The sequence below is a fragment of the Rhopalosiphum maidis genome, chromosome 2, assembly GCF_003676215.2.
Source record: "Rhopalosiphum maidis isolate BTI-1 chromosome 2, ASM367621v3, whole genome shotgun sequence".
Taxonomy (NCBI): domain Eukaryota; kingdom Metazoa; phylum Arthropoda; class Insecta; order Hemiptera; family Aphididae; genus Rhopalosiphum; species Rhopalosiphum maidis.
In genome coordinates, this window is record NC_040878.1 from 86,339,652 (window position 1) to 86,360,525 (window position 20,874).

Consider the following 20,874-nt stretch of genomic DNA (forward strand, 5'->3'; position numbering starts at 1 on the left):
CTATAACTACACGCTGTGCAGACGTGCGTTGTAACTTTACTATATCGTTTAAATTCGTTAAAATAATTATTTTACCACGTGTGGTGTGGCTTGTGCGTTTATGTATTATAATATTATTATGTAGACGGTCGTTTATCACGTCGAAAACGCCAATAACAAAACAAAAAAGGGGACCCAACCCGACCCGACCGGGTGACGTATATGATATTTTACATATAAGACATTAGAGCGATTGCAATGTAATAATAATTATAATTCCGACAATACCGTAAAAAAAAACCGACCAAAACTTTCACGGAGTGGATGGATAAATATCGGTGGTGGTGGGTGGGGCAAGGACGGGCCTCGCGCAACACCACGGCGCGTGTGTGTCATCCTCGCCGCGCGACGCACCGCGGAGCCGAGAGACCGCAGTCGCGTGCCATATGATATCTATCATGTACGCCCGATAGATCTACACAGCGTGTCATGTATAGCGATCTATAGTATTTTTTATTCATATCAAAATATTATTACATACATTTATAATTTTTATAATATATAGTGTAACCGTCCGACTGTCGTCTGGTCAACACACGCGTTTCAACCTCTGTGTCGAAGAAACTCATCCGCACACAAACATTCAAAAACTACAATAATATACCATCATATTTTAATTTATATGCGCACTCCGAACTGTTGTAAGTACGACTCAGAATAATTTTACGTGACTTTTGTTAGTAGTTATTATAGTGTAATACATAGGTACACCAAGTTTCGATCGCTTATAATCTGCAGTAGGTAGATACTTAGTGTGTGGTACTGATTTTACCGATCACCTGCAGTGCTTCGAGTTACAATGCTAAAGTATTACATTCATATTGTAGTCATAATAGGTTAATTATTACATATTTATTTGTCGATCAATATATTTAATATTGTACATGAGTGTCGAAGCAAAGCTGGATTAAAGGGGGGGGGGGGCTAAGAGGGCTATATCTTAAGACCCCCCAAAAAAGGGGACTCCAGAAGTCCAGAACATTAATAAACAATATTTATAAATAAATGTACGTATAAACATTTTTTTGTAAAATCGGGACCACTAAAAATGGGATTGCCCAGGGTCACTTATTACATTAATTCGGCTCTAAAGCGAAGTAGGTACCTGCGATTTATGTATTTTTATTATTTATTTATTATTATAAAGGCTTAAGTCCAGTATATATATACCATAGATTTAAAATAAATGATTTAACTATACAGAAAATGGTAAATTAATAAAACAATTATAATATGATAAATTAAAAAATAATTTTAAATAGTAAATATTTAATGATACATTTAATAATAACAACAAATTCACATTAAAATGACGATAATATAGTTAGACATACGTTGATAACTTAGTCTATCAAATGTAAGTCTCATGTATAAAATAAATCAAAATTTTTTATAATTAATTACATTCTCGGGCAATTCTCGATTCAAATTCCGAGGGATTATTATAACTATAAGAAGTACCTATGCTGCAATAAAATCAGATGCCTTTTATGAATTTAGACATACAACAAATTTTCATAGATTTGCGATATTACCCAACCTCTTCCACGCGACCATAATATTATTATTATAGGGCACCGCCGCCGTACGGGGACAGTCTTCTCTTCGTACTGTTTTGTAGGTGAAGTAAATATGTGTTTTACTATAAACAGTATAAACTTAATGATGTTATATGTTTAATTTGATATTTTTATCTGTCCGAATATACACATAATGTACACATGGGTACCTAAATATTGTATAATAGCCAAAATCGGCAATATCATTATAGACTCAATCGTTTCGAAAGTATCAAATCCCATGAATCTCATAATTAAATGCATCTATATTCTACACATAATGTAACATATTATGTTACATACCTATACCGATCTTTGATCTGTACGATTTGTTTCATTTATCTAATGTATATAAGAAATAATAAAAAAATATAGTATGTTACTATTTTAAATAACATACAGTGACATTCAAATTTAAATACGAATTGCTTAAATTCGTTGAGAATATATTGTCTAATTATTTTAAGTATGTGTTACAAGGTCACCCTTTTTATCATTCAAATTTTTTATCAGCTAATTTTCATAAAGTAACAATACCAAATAAACTTCGGGAATAACGATGTATATATAATATAAAATAGTATGAAAACATCAAACTGCAGGACGATTATTTCATCGAGAACCGGAAAATATAAGTCATTTTTAATTATTTTTTTTAAAAAATAATACCGATTAGTCACATAAAAACGTAAGATAGTATATTTTTAAACTTTAAAAAGTATATATTTTAAAAATGTCTTTTATTCCCTATGTTTTAATTATTGGTTTAATGTAAAATAATCATCCTGTACAGCATTCAAAACTATAACTTCTATATTAAAATTATTATAATATTATCAAATCATCAAAACGCGTGTTTGTAATTTATGATTGGGGTGTACAATTTAAAGACAATTATGAACATATGATACCGAATATCTAGATTTATCGGTCTCATATTTAATAAAATTGAATAAAGAGAAGGGACTACAAAAAATTTTAAGCTATCTACAGCTACTAATAAATATCAACATTGAAACATATAGGTTATTATTTGTATGCGTTATGAAAGTATAATTTGTTCACAGTATTCACATAATTACAATTTACTATTATTAACCCATACATGGACAATAAAATTGATTTAAATATTATGGTTTATATTATGTTTACATCAATAATTATTATGTAGTATGTACAAATGTAATACATCGACACGACGTATTGTGAGTGATCGGGGCTTATCAATAATACTTCAATACCTTCTTAGGGGTTTATAATAATATAATACCTTACATGTTATACTAATACAGTAATATACCTATAAAAGAAAAAAAAATTAAGTAAATATAATATATGCTCTTTCTTTTTTGTATAATGATGTAAATGTTTTGACGTTTCCTTAATCGTTAACAATAACAATGATAGGCACTACTTCAATTTCAATACTCGTGCATAATATTATCATCTATTCCAGTTTAATGAGCAGGATAAAATTCATGTATTATGTATACGCGAGTAAACGATAGGAATATCTACTTAAATTTTATTACCGCACGGAGTATAAGTGTATAACTTTCGCTCACCAAGTTACGCATTCGAAAATACGAGTATGTTGAATCATTTACTCCGTTTAAACGACTTCAGTACTATATTATACTGCTAAACCTATGTTTTTAGTCGTCTGAAATACAAACTGGGAACAAATTATTTTACGTGAATGCAGAATTGATTACAAATAAACGTAGACAACATTGAAATATATTAAACAGATATTTAATTGATATTAACTCACTATAATCAAAATATAGTTTATGTTTTAGGTTTAAATTGTAAATAAATAATTTATCGAGATCGATAATAAATTACACTTAAGAATGACAAAATACATGTTACTAATAAGTACCTACCTTTAAATTATTTGTCATGTAGGTATTAATTATTGTTACCTATATAATTGGTTTATTACAATTTACTTAGTATACCTACACATATGTATTATTTGATGTATAATATAAACATTTAAAATAAATTAAATAATTAATAGTGTAATAAATAAAATAAAATATATCTATGTGGGATTATTATACTGACTGATTATAAGTTATAACACACAAAATATTTTAAATTACTTATTGCTGTCAAATGTCAATATAATATTATGAATCGTGACTAGTTGGTTATATAGTATTAAGCATTTAAACCATACGTAGTTAGGTAGATCGTTTATAATTGATGTTAGGTACATATAAATACTCGTATATTGTATAAATCGAGCGAATTTATACAATATACTGTTGCGTTATATTATATCAATATCGTATTATGTCATATCGTACATTTATTAATTTTGATTTATATAGAGATACGTAATTTTTGGTATTTTTAATGATATTTTTTAAATTTACATTTTTCCTTGTTGATTGATAGAAGTATATTGTTTGATAGAGTATTTTTTTTTAATAAATTGGATTTTTATATCTTTTGCAGAAAAGTTATTAGTTTAATATACTTATCATATACATAACTATGGGCACGATATGTATGTATTTTCGAAACATACAATTTTAAATAATTTATATTTCTAAGTTTTCCTAAATGTCATCATCAAAACTAAATAATTTGGAGAACCAGTTAAACAAAAACAAAAAAAAACAATAATATTTCACTGTGGTTATAGTCTATGGATAGGAAGTTAAATTTGTTTTGGTTGATAAAAATATAATGGAGTTAGGTGTATTATGTATATGCTATGCGGTTTATATGTAGGTAGATGATGTACTTTATAGGTATAATGGCCAGTTGGTACTACCTAATTGAGTTACATTAAAATTTATTTTGAACAGTTTTGTTACAGTGCATTTTAAACGTACATAATAGCCGACGACAAATAGATTTTATTTTACAATATCTACTGCGAATGCGTTTACTAACAAAATAAAACCAATTACAATACTTTTTTTCTCTATATTGCATTTATAAAATTACAGGTCGTGATGAAATGAGTTTGGTGGAATATCCAAGGTCTGAACATGTCCGTTTGCGATTGCTGGGCCAGTTTCAAGTTTTCTCAAATTGTAAGTAAAATGAACAATAAAAGTATAAAAATTAAAAACAATATATTATAATAGTGACAAAGTCCTTATAATATAGGTATTATACATACATATGTAATATGTGAAATAATTATTTAATTATACAATATATTGGCGAATAACCTTCATGAAAATACGGGCTGTGGGAAAATGCACAAGGTTATAATGTTTTCTTATTCGTATTGCGTACGAAAAGTGTCTTTAAGATTATTTTGACAAAACGTGTAAATTGCCAAGAAGAACATTTTTAATACAAACATTTTTACTGAGACTGGAGAAGTACAGATTATATAATAAATAATTCCACTTTTATCTTTATAAACAATCAGACTGGTTATAATTTTTTTGCATATTTTTGTTTATATAAAATTTAAATAAATTAAACGGCGCATGAGAAAAATAATACAGATACAGATATTAACAAGGTATTAATGAATCTAAGTTAAAAAAAAATTAATTAAATTATACATAAACATTAATTAATTATTCTTGAAAGTGGTTTCCACTTAGTATTATTTATACTACCTATACCTCTACTATACTATAATTATGCGCTATACACTATTACAACTAGTACCTGCTATATCGAATTGTTATATTTACGCTGTATAACTAATAACTATATTATATGTATGATGTATGTTATTGTTTAATGTTTATATTTTTATAAAATATTTAAAATTGGCTGAACATTTGTATTTAATTTATCCACATTTTAAACCTCTAGCCGCCATTTAAATGTATAAATGGATCCAATTGAAGTTGGTTTTTTTTTTTAAATAATTCATAGTAAATAATAATATATGTGTTAAGATATCTCCCTCAATAGAACACAAAACTATAAATTGAATTGTCGATTGTAAATAATTGTAATAAATGGAATTGATTATTATCCACTATATTAATTAAATTTTTTAATTATTCAATTAAATGATAACTAGGTAACAGACATATACGTAGGTGCTTTTATAAGTTGTCTATTTATTTATTTAATAAATAAATACATATATTTATATATATATAAATTACTAGTATAGACGTCATATGCGTTACATTTTATATGCATGCGTATAATATAAGCGCCACGAGTTACGTTAACGTAAACCGATACCTATATACATATATACATAATATATTATTTTGCGTTTCAAGTTACTTATTTACTAAGCATAATATAATAAACATATGCGTGTATCGAATTTCTTTTTATTTGTGGTAAACAAAAAATATGATTTTTATACAGCGCAGATACTTGATATAATGTATAAAATGTTCGCACAATACAAAATATGTAATTTTTTTGAATGCGTACCTACCTCTATATTGCTACATCAGAATGTTCATTTCAAAAAAAAAAAAAATATATGTATTATTATTATTATATATAGGGATTAGGGAATTTCAAGTATTTGCTCTTCTGGTTTTCTATATAATATCACTCGGCGGCAGTCGCATATACCGTTTGCGAATCGCATATTAAAGTTTAAAGCGCTCGGCACATATATTACATATATATATATATTTAATATACGAGTGCATGACCGGTATTATATTATTATGTACACGTCTGCGATAAACTATTCTTTACCGTATAATATAATATAGAGACTTTATTATAAAGACCATTATTGTTTATGCAATTGTGCCTTGCGGTCGTCCAATGACATGGAAAACGAGTTGAAAATTTAATTAAAATTTCTATGGGCTATATTGAAGTAGGTATATATATTATATTATGTGGTGTATCACTGAACGACTGAATATAATATTATACATAATAACTGTATGATACGAGTTATGTCATAAAAATAAAACAGCAGAAATGTACTTTTATTGAGTATTGACAAACGATTATCATTTTTTTTTTTTTTTTTTGAAAATAGAATTTTAAAAAGCTAAATGCTCGTGATTCATTTTTGGGGAGTAAATTGATTATGCCTTATTGTTTATAGAATCAAATATTTACATGTATATTATTAAATTGTTAATATAAATATATCTATACAATAAAAAACTAAATAGTAGGTTTAAATTTTAATTCAGAAAAAATGTGACGAATAATGAATTACCGGAAATTACGAGAAATTTGTTTTGCACATAAATAGTTGTATATGATGTTGAAAATTTAATTTGGCGGAGGCAGTAGTAAAACTTAGTTATAACTAATAACAATTATTAGCGGGTAACAAAACCGTAAATCTGATATCGATGCAATTACGCAAAGGTAGGTAGTACCTGTCCTATATGCATATTTTTAAAACAATAACATTTGATTTACACTCTAAGCACACGGACAACTAAAAATGTATTGTACCAACATATAGTGTAAAAGGTCGACAGTATAAAAACTATATATGTATATATATATAAAAGCAAAGTTTAAGATAGTGAATACCAGCTATGTTCTATATGTAAAAATTTAGAATAAATGTGGCTTAAATGATCTAAAATAATAATAGTATATTTTATGATAATTATATAAAATTATAGTAGTATTATATGGATCTAGTGGTTTGACCACTCCCCAATAACGAAAAATAATTTTTACCCAATTGATATGTACTTTGATTTATGTTTACCTTTATAAGACATATAGGTCACTTAAAAATTCGGGGTTGATAATATTTTATTCCCGGGTCGAATAATTCAATCGCTCTAATATGATATGTGCCTGCAGCATGGTTATATAAATATATGTAATACCTACCAACCTATCTCAATACGACAATACCTCGTAGTCTTCATACTGGCATGAATGGTATGATGTATTGGTATTTATATAATTATTGGTAGGAAAAAATTACAAAATATGGTACAATTAAATGATTATAATAAATTATGTTGGTTATTCACTGGTATTAGTAATTATAAAAACAAAATCGTATTTCGTTGTGTCGTAAGACTACTAATTATTTCGTGCAGTAAGTACCTGGATGTACCTCGTATATGTAGAAGTAATTTTATTTTATTTCAGTAAACGAAGATCTCTTGAAACTCAAGGTCTTGGGAAATAATGAAAAAATTATACAGCCGCGTACATATATATATATATATATATATACGTACAATGTTATACATGTGCTTTATTCAATGTCATATTGTCATCTAAAAAATCGGTATAAAAAGTATGTTGCGATAGGTACTCTCACGTATCAATGAAGAGATCTGCGTACCTATAGGCTATAATGGCTTAATAGCTATTTAAATAAAATAAGTAAATATTATATGCTCTTTTATTCGCAGACCCGAACTCGCGCACCTATATATGATATAATACATTTGTGTATATTATACTCAGTGCAGTAGTGCGTATGTTTAAGTTGTAAATGATAACTGAACACGATAACAATTAAAACTGAAGGATAAATTAAACCCGACTTCGCCATGTACCTACCTATATTATATTGGCCTACATAAGAATTAACGACGTGCGATGTAGGCATCACTCATCTATCAATAGATTTATTAACGACTTGAAAACGAATCTTGTGCGTTTAATGATCGTGTACACGTTTAATGTGTATCCGCAGGTACATATTTTTGTTTGCATCACAGTAGTTATAACTACTTATGTACGTGGGAGTCGAGTGGTCGAAAATTCATGTATAGTATCGACCGAAGGCTAATTTTTATTTTATTTTTCGTTGCAGAATAAATAGCTAACGCTCCGGGAAAATTATAAAAGTCATTATACTGAGATGTTGAAAATATTAGATCATTTAGTCGAAATCGTTGACTCTTTCGTGGGACAGATGTGGGTACATAGAGCCGTAGGGAGTATTTGCTAGTTTTTGATAGCAGATGACGTTATACACTGCAATACATAATAAGTATAAATAGTGTAATAACTAGAATATATATTGGTTAATATTTTTTTCAGTATGTCTCGACTTAAAAAATGACATTTTTACATTATTACGGATGGTGGAAAGGTAGGTATACGATATTATGTAGGTAATAAATGGAATGTTCACCAATCTAGTGTAATATGAATCTAAAACGTGTATAATTTGTCATTATACTAACATTTTCATAATTTTTAACAGATTATACACTCACTCAGCTTCACATATAGGTATCATAGGTATCATTTACAAATCTATATTTAATTTTGACTAAATGTCTAAATTGAACAAATTATTTTTATAATAAACTTATAAAAGAAGATATAGGTATTTCAATAAATTTTTGTTTATGTATTGTATTTTTTTTAATATACGTTTGTCATTTAACCAATTCGTAATTATTCAAATACAACTGTAATTTTATTTTTTTCATTTCTCATGTAGGTAGGTACGTTTAAGAGATCTTTATACACAAACCTACTGTGAAGAATAAATTGTTCACAGCTTGCTATATATCACCATGACGATAACGATTAACCATTAAAACAAATTAGTTAACGAGACCTCACCTTTTAAAAAGGTGTTCCGTCTTTTGTGTGTATAATATCTAATATAAGCAATTGTAATTATTGTGAGCAAGGTGATGTCTATTAAATCAAAACATGTTCATTCGTAATAAAAACATTAAAATAAAAAGAAATAACGCGCAGTTGGGAACGTGTACCCATTATGGCCAATGGGCATACCCGGCGACCTGTATAATATACATTAATAAGACCAACTAAAAACGTTTTGACTTATAATTATTGACCATTTTGTAGTTTAAGTGTTAATATTTTCTGGTATTCATAATCCATGGTGTGTAATGTGTGTACAGACGTATATTATATGTATAGTTGTCTGCGCGTAGGTATCTATTGTGCGTTTGTGCGTTTATTATTATACTAAATATAGTAACTATATACAATAATACAATAGTAAAAAATACGACTTATTAGTCATTATTATACTATTCACCAGGTCATATCGGTCATTCGTGATTCATGTATAACGTATGACATAGGTACCTACCAAGTCATACAAGTCTAATTACTCTTAAAATACCCAAAAAATATTATCAATATTAATGTTTGATTACTGTAACATGCAAAACTTTGTTTTTAGATAAAATAAAGCTTTATAAAAAGAAAATACTAAATTTAACCGATTTGCGATTACGCGTATAATTATTATTGTTCAACAGAAAAAGTTTTACATAAATTACCCATCATAAAATAACCGTTAAACTCTTTTGTATATTGATCACACGATGATTTGTTTCTTTTTTTTTTTTTTTGTACAGATTTTGTGTTTGAGTTGTCTGCTCTATAAGAGATGGTCGGACGCAGAAGCCACCAGACTGTTTTATTTCTTCGAGAAGTCATCCCGAGAATGGCCGTTGCTCAACAACATTACTAGAAACGGGGCTGGATCCTTGTTCGCGGACGTTACTTTCGGCGGTTACATAATAATATGCGTGGCGCTGTACATAGCGTACTTGATGGGCGAGCTGAAGAATAGCAAAAAAACTGTAAGTCCACCATCTGACAGTATCCATCACGATATATAGTTATATACGTTTTATAAGACGTATTTATATCTCCATTTTCAAATAGTCCCATGTCTATAACACTGAATGTCAATCCCTTGTTATCCACTGTTGAGTAGGAAAAATCTCACAAACAGTATTGTTCAAAATAATTTTCAAATGTGTTTAAGTCCTCGGTGTCATTTGTGTTTGAAATGAGTACTGAGTATTGCTGACTATTACTGTGATTTAACCTAACCTACTCAGGGGCGTCATTTCACATTTTTTCATGGGATGCAAAACCAATATTGAAAATTTAAAGTAATACCAGTCACTCGCATAGTCGAGTCAACCCATGAATTCTTTCAACACACTTTTTTTGTAAATGTAGATCATTTTATAGAATTATAGTATAAAACAAATAACAATAATTATGTTCATGGGATGCATTTGTACACCCTTGTATCCCACAAATGACGCCACCGAACCTACTAAATTACTAAGTTTTTTTATCCTTTCTTATGTATAAGAATATTCATTTTATTCTTGTATACTTATTTATAAAATAAGTAAAACATATTAATTGTATTAAAAAAATTAAACCTAACTTGGCTAACTTCTTTTATTACATTGCTTTATAGTCTCGCGTTATTCGCTCGACTTTCTTAAACCTCCACGTACAACAAGGAATTACTGTGCCTATATTAAATATCACTATAAGTTATGTCTAATTTATAATTATTTTGCTTGTTTACTTGCAGCTTACACACGTAACAATAATAATTTTTTTACACAAATTCCTAGTAGATAAAACAAAAACTAACTTTAATATGGCCACAGAATCACTGAATTTCAAATTTAAAAATCATATTTATTTTTTGGTAGGCGTAGGTTCTTTGTTGTTACGATATATAACTCGTGTATAAATAATGTTTCAAAGAAATTCGACCACCTGACCCTTTACCCCCTTACAGCTAATCTAAAATCTTATGAACAGACAATAGTTTTAGCTGCAATATTATGAAAATAATAATTCAAAACCACAACAATAATTATATTCTGCATGTGCTTCATAGGAATCGTTTTTGTTGGTCATCGGTGCGGCGCTGTTTATTGCCGTCGGCTGTCTGGTGTTGACCGCCGTGGACAGCGTACCCGGGAACCTGGTCATCAACGCGCTCGTGTTGGGCATCCTGTCCATAGTGACGGGCATGGTGTTCGTGCTGGACACGTGTCTGTCGACCAGGCGAAATGATAAGGAGTCGCACCTGTTACCGAAGAACACTCGGTACGGCGACATTGCACGTACTAGGGCCGCCGTCGACAGTGCGATGCAAACCAACGGGACGAACAGATTGCACGCCAACGGGACGAACGGATTGAACGCCAACGGAATGAACGGGGTACACACCAACGGAACGAACGGGGTGCATGTCAACGGGAAGAACGGGGTGCATGCCAACGGGATGAACGGGGTGCACGTCAACGGGACGAAGGGCGTTCAGAAGTGGGAGACGACGGAAGAAAACAAGGAAAAAAATGGCTTGCTGCGGACGACCGCGGCTACGATCGGTCGGGTGGTGGAAACTAAAAACGAGAGCGTTCAGACAACGATGAACAGGGACCGCGGCGGACGACCGGAAGAAGACCACGACGACGTTGACGGGGTGGTGCCACAACAGTACGGTCGGAGGTACTTGGACGACCGCGGGTTCGACGTGGGTCGCGGACATAGGCACGCGGACTGGTACGACACGGACATGGATCTACCAAAAATGAAGAAACTCGAGATCAATGTGCCGACAGAGGAGTCTCCAGACTACCGTCGCAGGTATAAATGACCTAACCTTGATACACTCGAGTGTAATATAAAACTGATATATCTAACGAAATTGAGGTTTAAATTACCAATGTTTTTTTACAATGTTCTAGTCTTACTATTACGATGTGCGTTTTAATTTGTACCGCCGGAAATTTAAGTCGATTGTGTAATATCGATTGATGATTTCTGTTTCATAATTCATATTCCAGAAGGACGAAAACACAGCAAAACTACAAAACTTGTTTCAGGGGTTTTAAATAGGCAATTTAAATGATTATTTAACAATTCCTAGTAATAGACCCTTGCAGTCTGAAATCAAAAATAAACTTAATTATTAGTCGGATTTATATGATTAACAGAATGCATACAATTCAATCTTCATTAAATATATATTTTTAATCGTTATAAAATAACTTTAATTCAGTAGTTGATAATTTACCTAGTTTATATTAGATCGTTATTTAAAAAAGGACGTTGTTGGTTTCAGATTTGTAAACATTAAGAATGGTGCTAAACTACAATCACCCAGTATTACGAGCACTGTGCAACATCAACAGGAAAGTCCAAAGGAGGAAAATGAACATGAAGTGAAAAATGCCAGAGTACCGTATATTTTTTCAGAAAAAAAGAGACCGACTAGACCTACTGATCTACCCTTAAAATCACCCGTGGAGAGAGTGAATGATTCATTACAAAAATCGGTTAAAAGTCGATTTTACTTTGGGGCAAACATGGAAGAACCTAAATCGCCAAATGATCCTGGCTATGTGCTACACACTGCGTCGAGATGGGAAGAACAACCTGCTGCAGCCGTGCCACAAAATGGATACAAAAACTTTAAAAGAAGTCAAGTATAGTCTACGTAAATAAACTGTATTTATTTTTATATACATTTCAATAATTGTGTGGACTAGACTTTTAGTTTATAATACCAATTATAGTTGTAAAAATTTTCTTTCAGGATCTTTAGAAGAATTCTCTTCTTCGAGTACATGTTGAGCTGGATCAAATGATTCTTTATCATAATCTTTAGTACCCATAACACTAGCACCTTTAATTCTGATAACAGTAGCCTTATCAACGCCTAGCATTCTGGCATACTGAAAAGCTAAAAAAGAAAAAAAAAATATTTCCATCTTAACTTAAATACAATAATAATATTACAGTAAACATACCAGGTGAAAGTTTTGCTTCATCGTTTGGAGCTAATCCTTCAGATGCTATCCAATCAAGGCGACCTTGCTTCACTTGGTATAGTACAGAACCAAACGTCACTAAACTTATAAAGAAGTATGCTTTTGCAAGCATAGTTTTTTTAGCTTCAGCTTCTTCAACACTCATTGGGTTCATGTATCTTCTGAAGAATCTGCGCACAAAATGGAATCGATCTGGAAAAATTAAATACAACATATTATTTGATACTTAGTTAATTATATTTTAATATTTTAATTGTGGAAATTTCTATATATAAAATAAAAATAGTTACCATACACCATGTACAGAAAAACTAAATATGTAATACGGCGTCAAAAAAATATTTTTAATTTTTTGTGTTGATTTGTATAAGTAAAATATAAGTTTTTCAATAAAAATAATTAAAATTAACTGTATGAAGACTAGTGTATAGATAACTCAGTATTATTTCATATGTATTTTACTATTTATGACATGTTTACTGTCACTATACATTAAGTAGTATAAATCAAACTATACTAATTTATGTAATTCTTAGTTCTTAATATACTTTCTATTCAATAATTTCTAAATATTATTGTAATTTATGCTTAGTATTAATTATTTGTGTATATAATAATAAATATTTAAGTATGATTTATTTTGAATGTATGTTTTTTATATATTTATTGTTAAATTACAAGTTGTATTCAACTATTAAAATATATAAAAACAAGTTAAATGTTTATCGAAAAAAATGATTATGTATTAATAAAAATATTCATGTTTGATAATATTGTAATATATTGTTACAAAATAAAATACTTATAGAGAATGAGAATACATTCATTAATTTTTCAATAATATTATGTAATTATATATTATTTTTATATTTAATCTTCTATCAATATAACAATTCTAGTAATAAACTTTGGTGGGAGGATAAATAATTAATAAATTAATTATTCTTTGGAAAAATCTATTAGCAAATAGGTACCTTAAAACAAAAGTAGATACCTAACTGAAATATTGGTACTTGTACTTTGTAGTCCCTATAGGCATTAATGTTTTTGATTTTTTAAATTAAAAGTGTTTTAAGTATACAATCAAAATTACCAACAAATTCATTAAAATGTGTAGGTTTTGTATGTTTTTTTTTTTATTTATAATTATGAATTATGAAAAAAAACATATAATTAAATAAAATTAAAAAATGTATTCATTATTGATAGGGCCATGGCATATCATATTCATAAAAAACTAAAAAGTATAAAATATGCAAGTAATTTATGAAAATGAAAATCCTAAAATATGTCAAATTTATATTTTTTATATCGGCTATTAATAAAGTACTCGATCGGCCCACAATAAAAGTGTACGGTGACCTTCAAATAATTAAATGATATAACAATTAATGTTTTTGATAAAATAGAAATATGCTTCAAGCTAAATGTTTCAAAAAATACTAAATTTATAAAATAAATTACAAATTTGGCTTTTTTGTAATATTAAAAATATTTCTCTATTTTTCAGCTTACCTTTTTTTAAAGATTACTCAAAACAAATATGCGATTGCTAGAAGTCTTTTGCTCAAGTAAAAAAAATAATGAAATATGTAGTAAAAATTAATTTTTTATTTCACCATATTAAAACCAAACATATTATTTAAAATCAACCTAATATATTCTACAATTATCATAAAATCATACAAATGCAAGAAGTCAACCATGTTAATAAAATAAAATATATATTATACTTATTATTATGTGTATGATGAAATTAGGTAATATATATTTGAAATTGTACTATAGATATTGTATCATATAAAGGTACCTATAATATTTTATTTTTAAAAATACATTTTTAGTCTTTGGAACTTTATTTCTGTCAGCACGTTAAGGATATTAATATTGTAAAAGAGCAACTAAATAAGTTCTTTGATAAGGCCGGTAAAGATTGTAAATCTTTATTTTTTCAATTAAATTATGCGTTTAGTATATACACAACTAAAACAAATCATTATAATAGTGCACCAATGACGTGGTGAATGATGTTTGTCTAATGCAATCCCTTAGCCTTGAAAATTAAAATTTGTGTGGATGATTGTATAGTTAATTATCATAGTATTTTTTTTTTTGTTCAACTGTTGATGGCCCATGTCCTATAACGAAAATTCTAAATTACCATATAGTTTTAGATTATATATTATGTAGTAGGGGCTATAGTGGACGGGTCATTGTTTAAATACTTTGCTTAGGGCTTGAAATATGCTCGCTACGCCATTGTGGTGCACACATTCATAACAATATAATAATGTTAAAAATGTTTTAGTTAAATACTTAAAAGTAGGTTCATATATTTTATAAAAATAAGCAGTATAAATAATATTATATAAGTACTTACATCCAAACATGTTAATGAATTTTGTTATTACTTATTTGCCAAACCACATTTACAATCATTGAACGGTATACATTGGATTATATTTTTATTTATTGTACTAATCACAGAGTAATAAAACTTAAAAAAAAAAACAAAACAAAAAGTTTCGAGATGGCGAACACTCAAAAAAAGTAAATTACAGAATTTAGTGAATTTTCAATTTAGTGTTATCAGTTATTGTCAGCTTAGTTCATGAGGATCATAGTAGCTGATAATAAAAGTGTGTTTTTATGGAGGCACAGAACGGAGGCAACGAAAACATTCGGTTTGGTAACGAACTTATGCGACTTTTGTTCATCGTCAAAACGATCCGAAAAGGGATATTTTGTATAATAAATGTGTCACTAAACCGTCGAAAAACCGGAAAAAGTCGGTTGGCGATAGTAGCAAACATTTTATTTATATTAACTACTATAGTTTAAAATTATCGACGAAACGAGTTTTGTTCTTGGTATTTTAGTATTTGCGCTTGGTACCTTCGCGAAATCGCACTTAATATTCCAAACCGTACAAACGCCATACTCATATAGATGAAATTACATATTATGAAAAATGAAATTACTCGTTTACAAAACACTCGGTTAACTACTATTCAATTGACAGGTACCTATGTTTATTAGTAGGTATAACTGTATAAGATACATAATACAATTTAAACGAAATTATTGTTATTATTTTATTTTATTTTTTTCCTCATTTAAAAATGTGGTAACAGTATTTTTTATTATACATAATATAGAGGAAAGGTTATCACGAAACAAGATTATTTTGTATTTACTCGACATGGACGACATGAGCATTTATATTATCGTTATTGACTGATTGTCGACGTTAATCAAAGCTTTTGACATTATAGTGTTAGTGTTCATAAGGAAAGTTATAAATTTATAAATGGTCATAACTCAAAAATAAATAAAATTATAATATTATTATTATTATTATTATTAGGTATACCCATGCAGGGGTTAACTTTAATAAGGTTACCTACTTAATCTTTTTTTTAGTATAACTTGTTCTACTCAGATAGGTATACTAAAAAAAAAGGTTAGGTGAATACCTTGGGAATACCTAATAATAATAATATTATAATGTTATTTATTTTTGAGTTATGACCATTTATAAGTTTATAACTTCCCTTATGAACACTATAATGGCAAAATGTTTGACTAACATCGACAATAAGTCATTAACGATAATATAAATGCTCATATCGTCCATGTCGAGTAAATACAAAACAATTTTGTTTTCATGCTAAACTTTTCCCCCATATTAATATTATTAACTTTTTTAGTTTACACTACAAACTACGATTCGGGTCTTCTAGTTGTTCTCTGTACTGTAGACATTTCTGGTCGACATTTAACGCATGAGTCTTGTTCCTCAATTGCTGTTCTATAAGATTCAAGTGTTCTATAAGAATATTATGCATAGCCCTGCAAAAAGATCCGCCAGTTACCATATACTATATATATTATATATACAGACGTATTTAATTAATAACTAATGTATTACGTAGGCATGCATTACTTTGTTTGTTTTAGCTTTTCGTTTATCATCTTTATGGAATCATCTAGTAGATCATTTTCCTTATGCAATCCAATAGTAGGTTTATCAAGACACAATTCAATTCCATCTCTATACAGTATTCCTTCACACCGTGTCTCAACTAACATTTTTGAATTTAATTTTGCATCCAAAGCGTTTTCGAGTTTATTAATTTGTTTTACAAGTGTCTCCATCTCTAATAACATCTATGAAAAGTAAAAATTTTTTATGTTAAGAACCTATATTCTATTCATAAATTACTTTACATTCGCTTTTTGCCATTCTAATTCATACTCGGCCCTTTTTGTAATGTGAATCCGTTTTCTGAGACCAAAATTAACTTTTTCGTTGAGAGCTATCATGTCACTTATAGTTCTATGTCGTAACAAATACATAGTGTTACGCAATTTTTCTGAGCGCAACAACTCATTTTCAATTCTTTCCATTAATTTTTCACACTGTTGGAGCCAGTTTTCGTACGTATTGATACTAAAATTGTATAACTAAGTTTAATCATAGGTTTTTAGTTTATTAAAAAATTTAACTTAATTTTTAAGTGCTGTTTAAAAGAAAATCGTATAAATTCTTATATTATTAAAAATAAAAATAAAGAAATTTTTTTTACAAATAAATAAAATAATTATTAAACTAATACAAAGATATCTATAGAATTTAGATGCATAAGTCATATAGAAGTACCTACTAACAATAACAACTATTTCTGTACGTCCTCGTTTTTCAATAATATGAGATGATAAGCTTAACACAATTAAACTATTCAACCTAAATAGTAAATACTAACTAGGATATCTGATGTAATTTAAGTAATTACTTATGCATACATTATTATTTATTTCTATTCGAAAACTTACTCTTTTGGAATACTAGGCGGATTTGGTTTAAGGGAAATATTTGTTGAGTTTTGTGTCATTTTCAACAACTCACTATCTATTTTTATTGTATTATTTTTATTTTCTATGTCTCTGATGATATTAATTTCTAATTCTTCTAAATTATTTATCTGTTCCCAAGATTTTTGACATATTTCAGCTAGCGAGGTTTTCAATTTTTCTAAAGATAGTTGTTCCTAAACAAACATATATTATCATATAGATACTACTGATCTATGATCATGATCAAATAATATGTTATAATTACGCAATGTATACATTTTTTAGTGCAATAGATGCAATATCATTACATAAATCTTCGCCAATTCTTTCATCTCTTAAACCTAAGCAATGGTTAGTAACCTTAAAGTTTAAGTTTTGAAATTCTAAAGTTTTTTCACTTTCTCTTTTTTCAATTTTAATTTCTTCAATTTCTGTTTGTAAGCGGATTAACTTTAATTCAATTTTAGTTTTCCAGCATTTTATTTCGAATTGTCTAAAATATAAAAGGAATGTTAGTCTTACTGCTTAAAATTATAGTAAAAAAAATACCTATTAACGATATGAAAATTGGAATGACATGTACTCCAATAAGTTGTTTGGTTTGTCTCATTCCTTAATCTTTGTGCTTCATAACCTAATCTAAATGCACAACGCCTGCTTTTGCGACAAGATCCTCTTAATTTAGTTAGTTTGCAATACCAATCAGATTCTGATATGTTTGGTGCAGGTTTTTCAAAGGTAACTATAGACATTGTTTATATTTGATATTAGCTATTTAAACTAATGAACCAAATATACATTTAAGTTAACTGTAGTTAGAAATCAATTGAAAATATTAATATAATTTACATATAAATAAAATAATTGCTTCATTAAAAATTATTTTTATTTGTATTGTTATAACAAAAAAAAAAATTATCCCATGGTTACTATTATTTTAATATATCTGCAGAAAATCACTAAATGTAAGAAAAATAAATTTATATTAAAACAAAATATATAATCACAATATTGAGACTTTTTGAAGCTGACAGCAAAATTAAACTATAATCTACTAAATTATGGTTGAAATATTGTGTAAATACTGAATTCCTAATCAACTCCAGAATAATATCTTCCTTGTTTTTAGTATTTTGAAATATTATAAATATTATAATGCATGTTGTTTCGAATAGCATAGAATATCATTGCATCGATGTACTTTAAAATAGGTCGTATACTGTGATCGCTAACTAAATATCCAAGGTAATTTTGTCTAAACAAAATTTTAAATTATTTATTCAAAATAAATTGAACATTTTCTTTAATATCTATGTTGAGTATACGTTTGAGTAGTGATCTATATGATATTATATCTCATCAGCAGGCATCGATAGTTCATTGTTCTGCAGAGAAAATAAAACATAGATCGGTTATTCAAACTTTATAGCATTATAAAGTAATATTACGTATTTTAGTTGGTATTTTACTGTTTACTATACACTATTGTTTACTATTGTTGGTTATTATATTTTTTCTTCGTTCACTGTTCAGAATCGTTTTTTGTATGCAAGATTTATCATTGTATTCAAAATTTATGGTGACGATCTCCACAGGCCTCAGAACACAACAACATACTTAGATCATGGCTTAATTCGATAGTAATGCTACAAACTATTGGCTAATATTTAAATACCCATCATGAATTTACGATATAGATCAAAATTAAAAAACGCCAATGCTATTATCATCTAGGCTTTATGTCCGATAGGCTATAATGTAATCAAGAATTTATTAATTAGAAATTTGTTAAGAAATAAAGGCTTTTTATTAAATATCTATCTATATTGTTAATACTGAATGTAGGTGCTTATAATATGTATGATGAACTATGAAGTGCATAAAAAACACATTTTTAAAAACAATAAATAATAGTTATATAATATTTGAATAAAAACATATTTGTCTGTGCTATATTAAACAATTAAGCTACTCAATACGTCAAGAAACGAAAAAAATATTGTATCTTTTTTACCCGTATTAGTAATAATACTAATAATATTATATATTATTATAAGAAAACTACTTTTTTCTAGGAGTTCGGTGTAGGCAAATCTGACGACAAGTCGATGACGAAATATTTGTACGTAAATATAACTTTTCAGACGATCCGATAAAATTATCCGAATAATCATTATTCATTATGAATGAAGTAAATGGTGTTTACGATACTTGAAAAGTGGGAATAATTCAATAATATTATGAAAAATTATTTTGCAATACGTATGTTCATTCTTCTTATGGTTCAAATTGGTTTACGCGAGATGACTGCTACCTCCATATCTACATCAGAATAACCAAAATTTGATATCGCAATGGGAAGAGGTTGTGTGACTTTGTTAAAAAAGCAATTGCATTACTTCCCTAAGTAGACACAACATCTAGCCTATTCATAAAAATTTACACTTTATGAAAATGGTTTTGGGTTCTTTTTGTTCTAATATACAGAAAAAATAAAATTGAAAATTTATATGGATTTGGCCTCCATAGGCAACACAAAACATAAGTATTTTATTTTTTGGGGGGGAGGGGTACTATATTATTTTACTCTATTTAGTTTACTCTATTTGCATACATGTTTGCCTCTGTAAATAAAGTTTAATGGATTTTATTTTGAAAGGTGGCTGCTTAGTCCCGTCGTCCCGGGCTTTGTTTGGAATAATGAGCCGTAAATCAAAAAAAAAAAAAATTATTGGATTTATTGGCTACAAATAATGGCTGAAATAGATTGTCATTTGTCATTAGTGAGACTGAGACAATAGGTTTTCGGAACAAATATTTCTCGTAATAAATAACTAATAATTATGAACTAAGATAATAATATCATCTTAGTTCATGATACCTAATAATTAATTAAATTTGATTAAATTGGCTAT

At 28.3% G+C, this 20,874-nt stretch overlaps 3 protein-coding genes across 5 annotated transcripts; 1 reads left to right on the top strand and 2 right to left on the bottom strand.

Moving 5' to 3' along the window:
• The first annotated feature begins 407 nt into the window (after positions 1–407).
• Positions 408–13,009, top strand: LOC113551861. 2 transcript variants are annotated; one of them, XM_026954408.1, is made up of 6 exons: positions 408–680; positions 4,568–4,654; positions 9,860–10,087; positions 11,161–11,915; positions 12,394–12,768; positions 12,868–13,009. In XM_026954408.1, exons 2-5 carry the CDS (start codon positions 4,610–4,612, stop codon positions 12,761–12,763), a joined length of 1,398 nt encoding a protein of 465 aa, XP_026810209.1. In that variant the 5' UTR covers positions 408–680; positions 4,568–4,609; the 3' UTR covers positions 12,764–12,768; positions 12,868–13,009. The 2 variants fall into 2 exon arrangements, with proteins under 2 accessions (XP_026810209.1, XP_026810208.1); XM_026954407.1 differs by having other exon boundaries at positions 12,394–12,757; positions 12,868–13,001.
• On the bottom strand, positions 12,759–15,649 carry LOC113551862. Of its 2 annotated transcripts, XM_026954410.1 has the most exons (3): positions 15,483–15,649; positions 13,082–13,294; positions 12,759–13,014 (listed from the first exon to the last, which is right to left on the bottom strand). In XM_026954410.1, the coding sequence occupies exons 1-3, from the start codon at positions 15,490–15,492 to the stop codon at positions 12,842–12,844; spliced, it is 396 nt and encodes a 131-aa protein (XP_026810211.1). In that variant the 5' UTR covers positions 15,493–15,649; the 3' UTR covers positions 12,759–12,841. The 2 variants fall into 2 exon arrangements, with proteins under 2 accessions (XP_026810211.1, XP_026810210.1); XM_026954409.1 differs by lacking the exon at positions 15,483–15,649 and having other exon boundaries at positions 13,082–13,316.
• Positions 15,650–16,818: 1,169 nt separating this feature from the next.
• On the bottom strand, positions 16,819–18,711 carry LOC113552631 (tektin-B1-like). Its single transcript, XM_026955479.1, has 6 exons — positions 18,509–18,711; positions 18,236–18,452; positions 17,939–18,153; positions 17,333–17,555; positions 17,049–17,272; positions 16,819–16,954 (listed from the first exon to the last, which is right to left on the bottom strand). The coding sequence occupies exons 1-6, from the start codon at positions 18,709–18,711 to the stop codon at positions 16,819–16,821; spliced, it is 1,218 nt and encodes a 405-aa protein (XP_026811280.1).
• Positions 18,712–20,874: the final 2,163 nt, after the last annotated feature.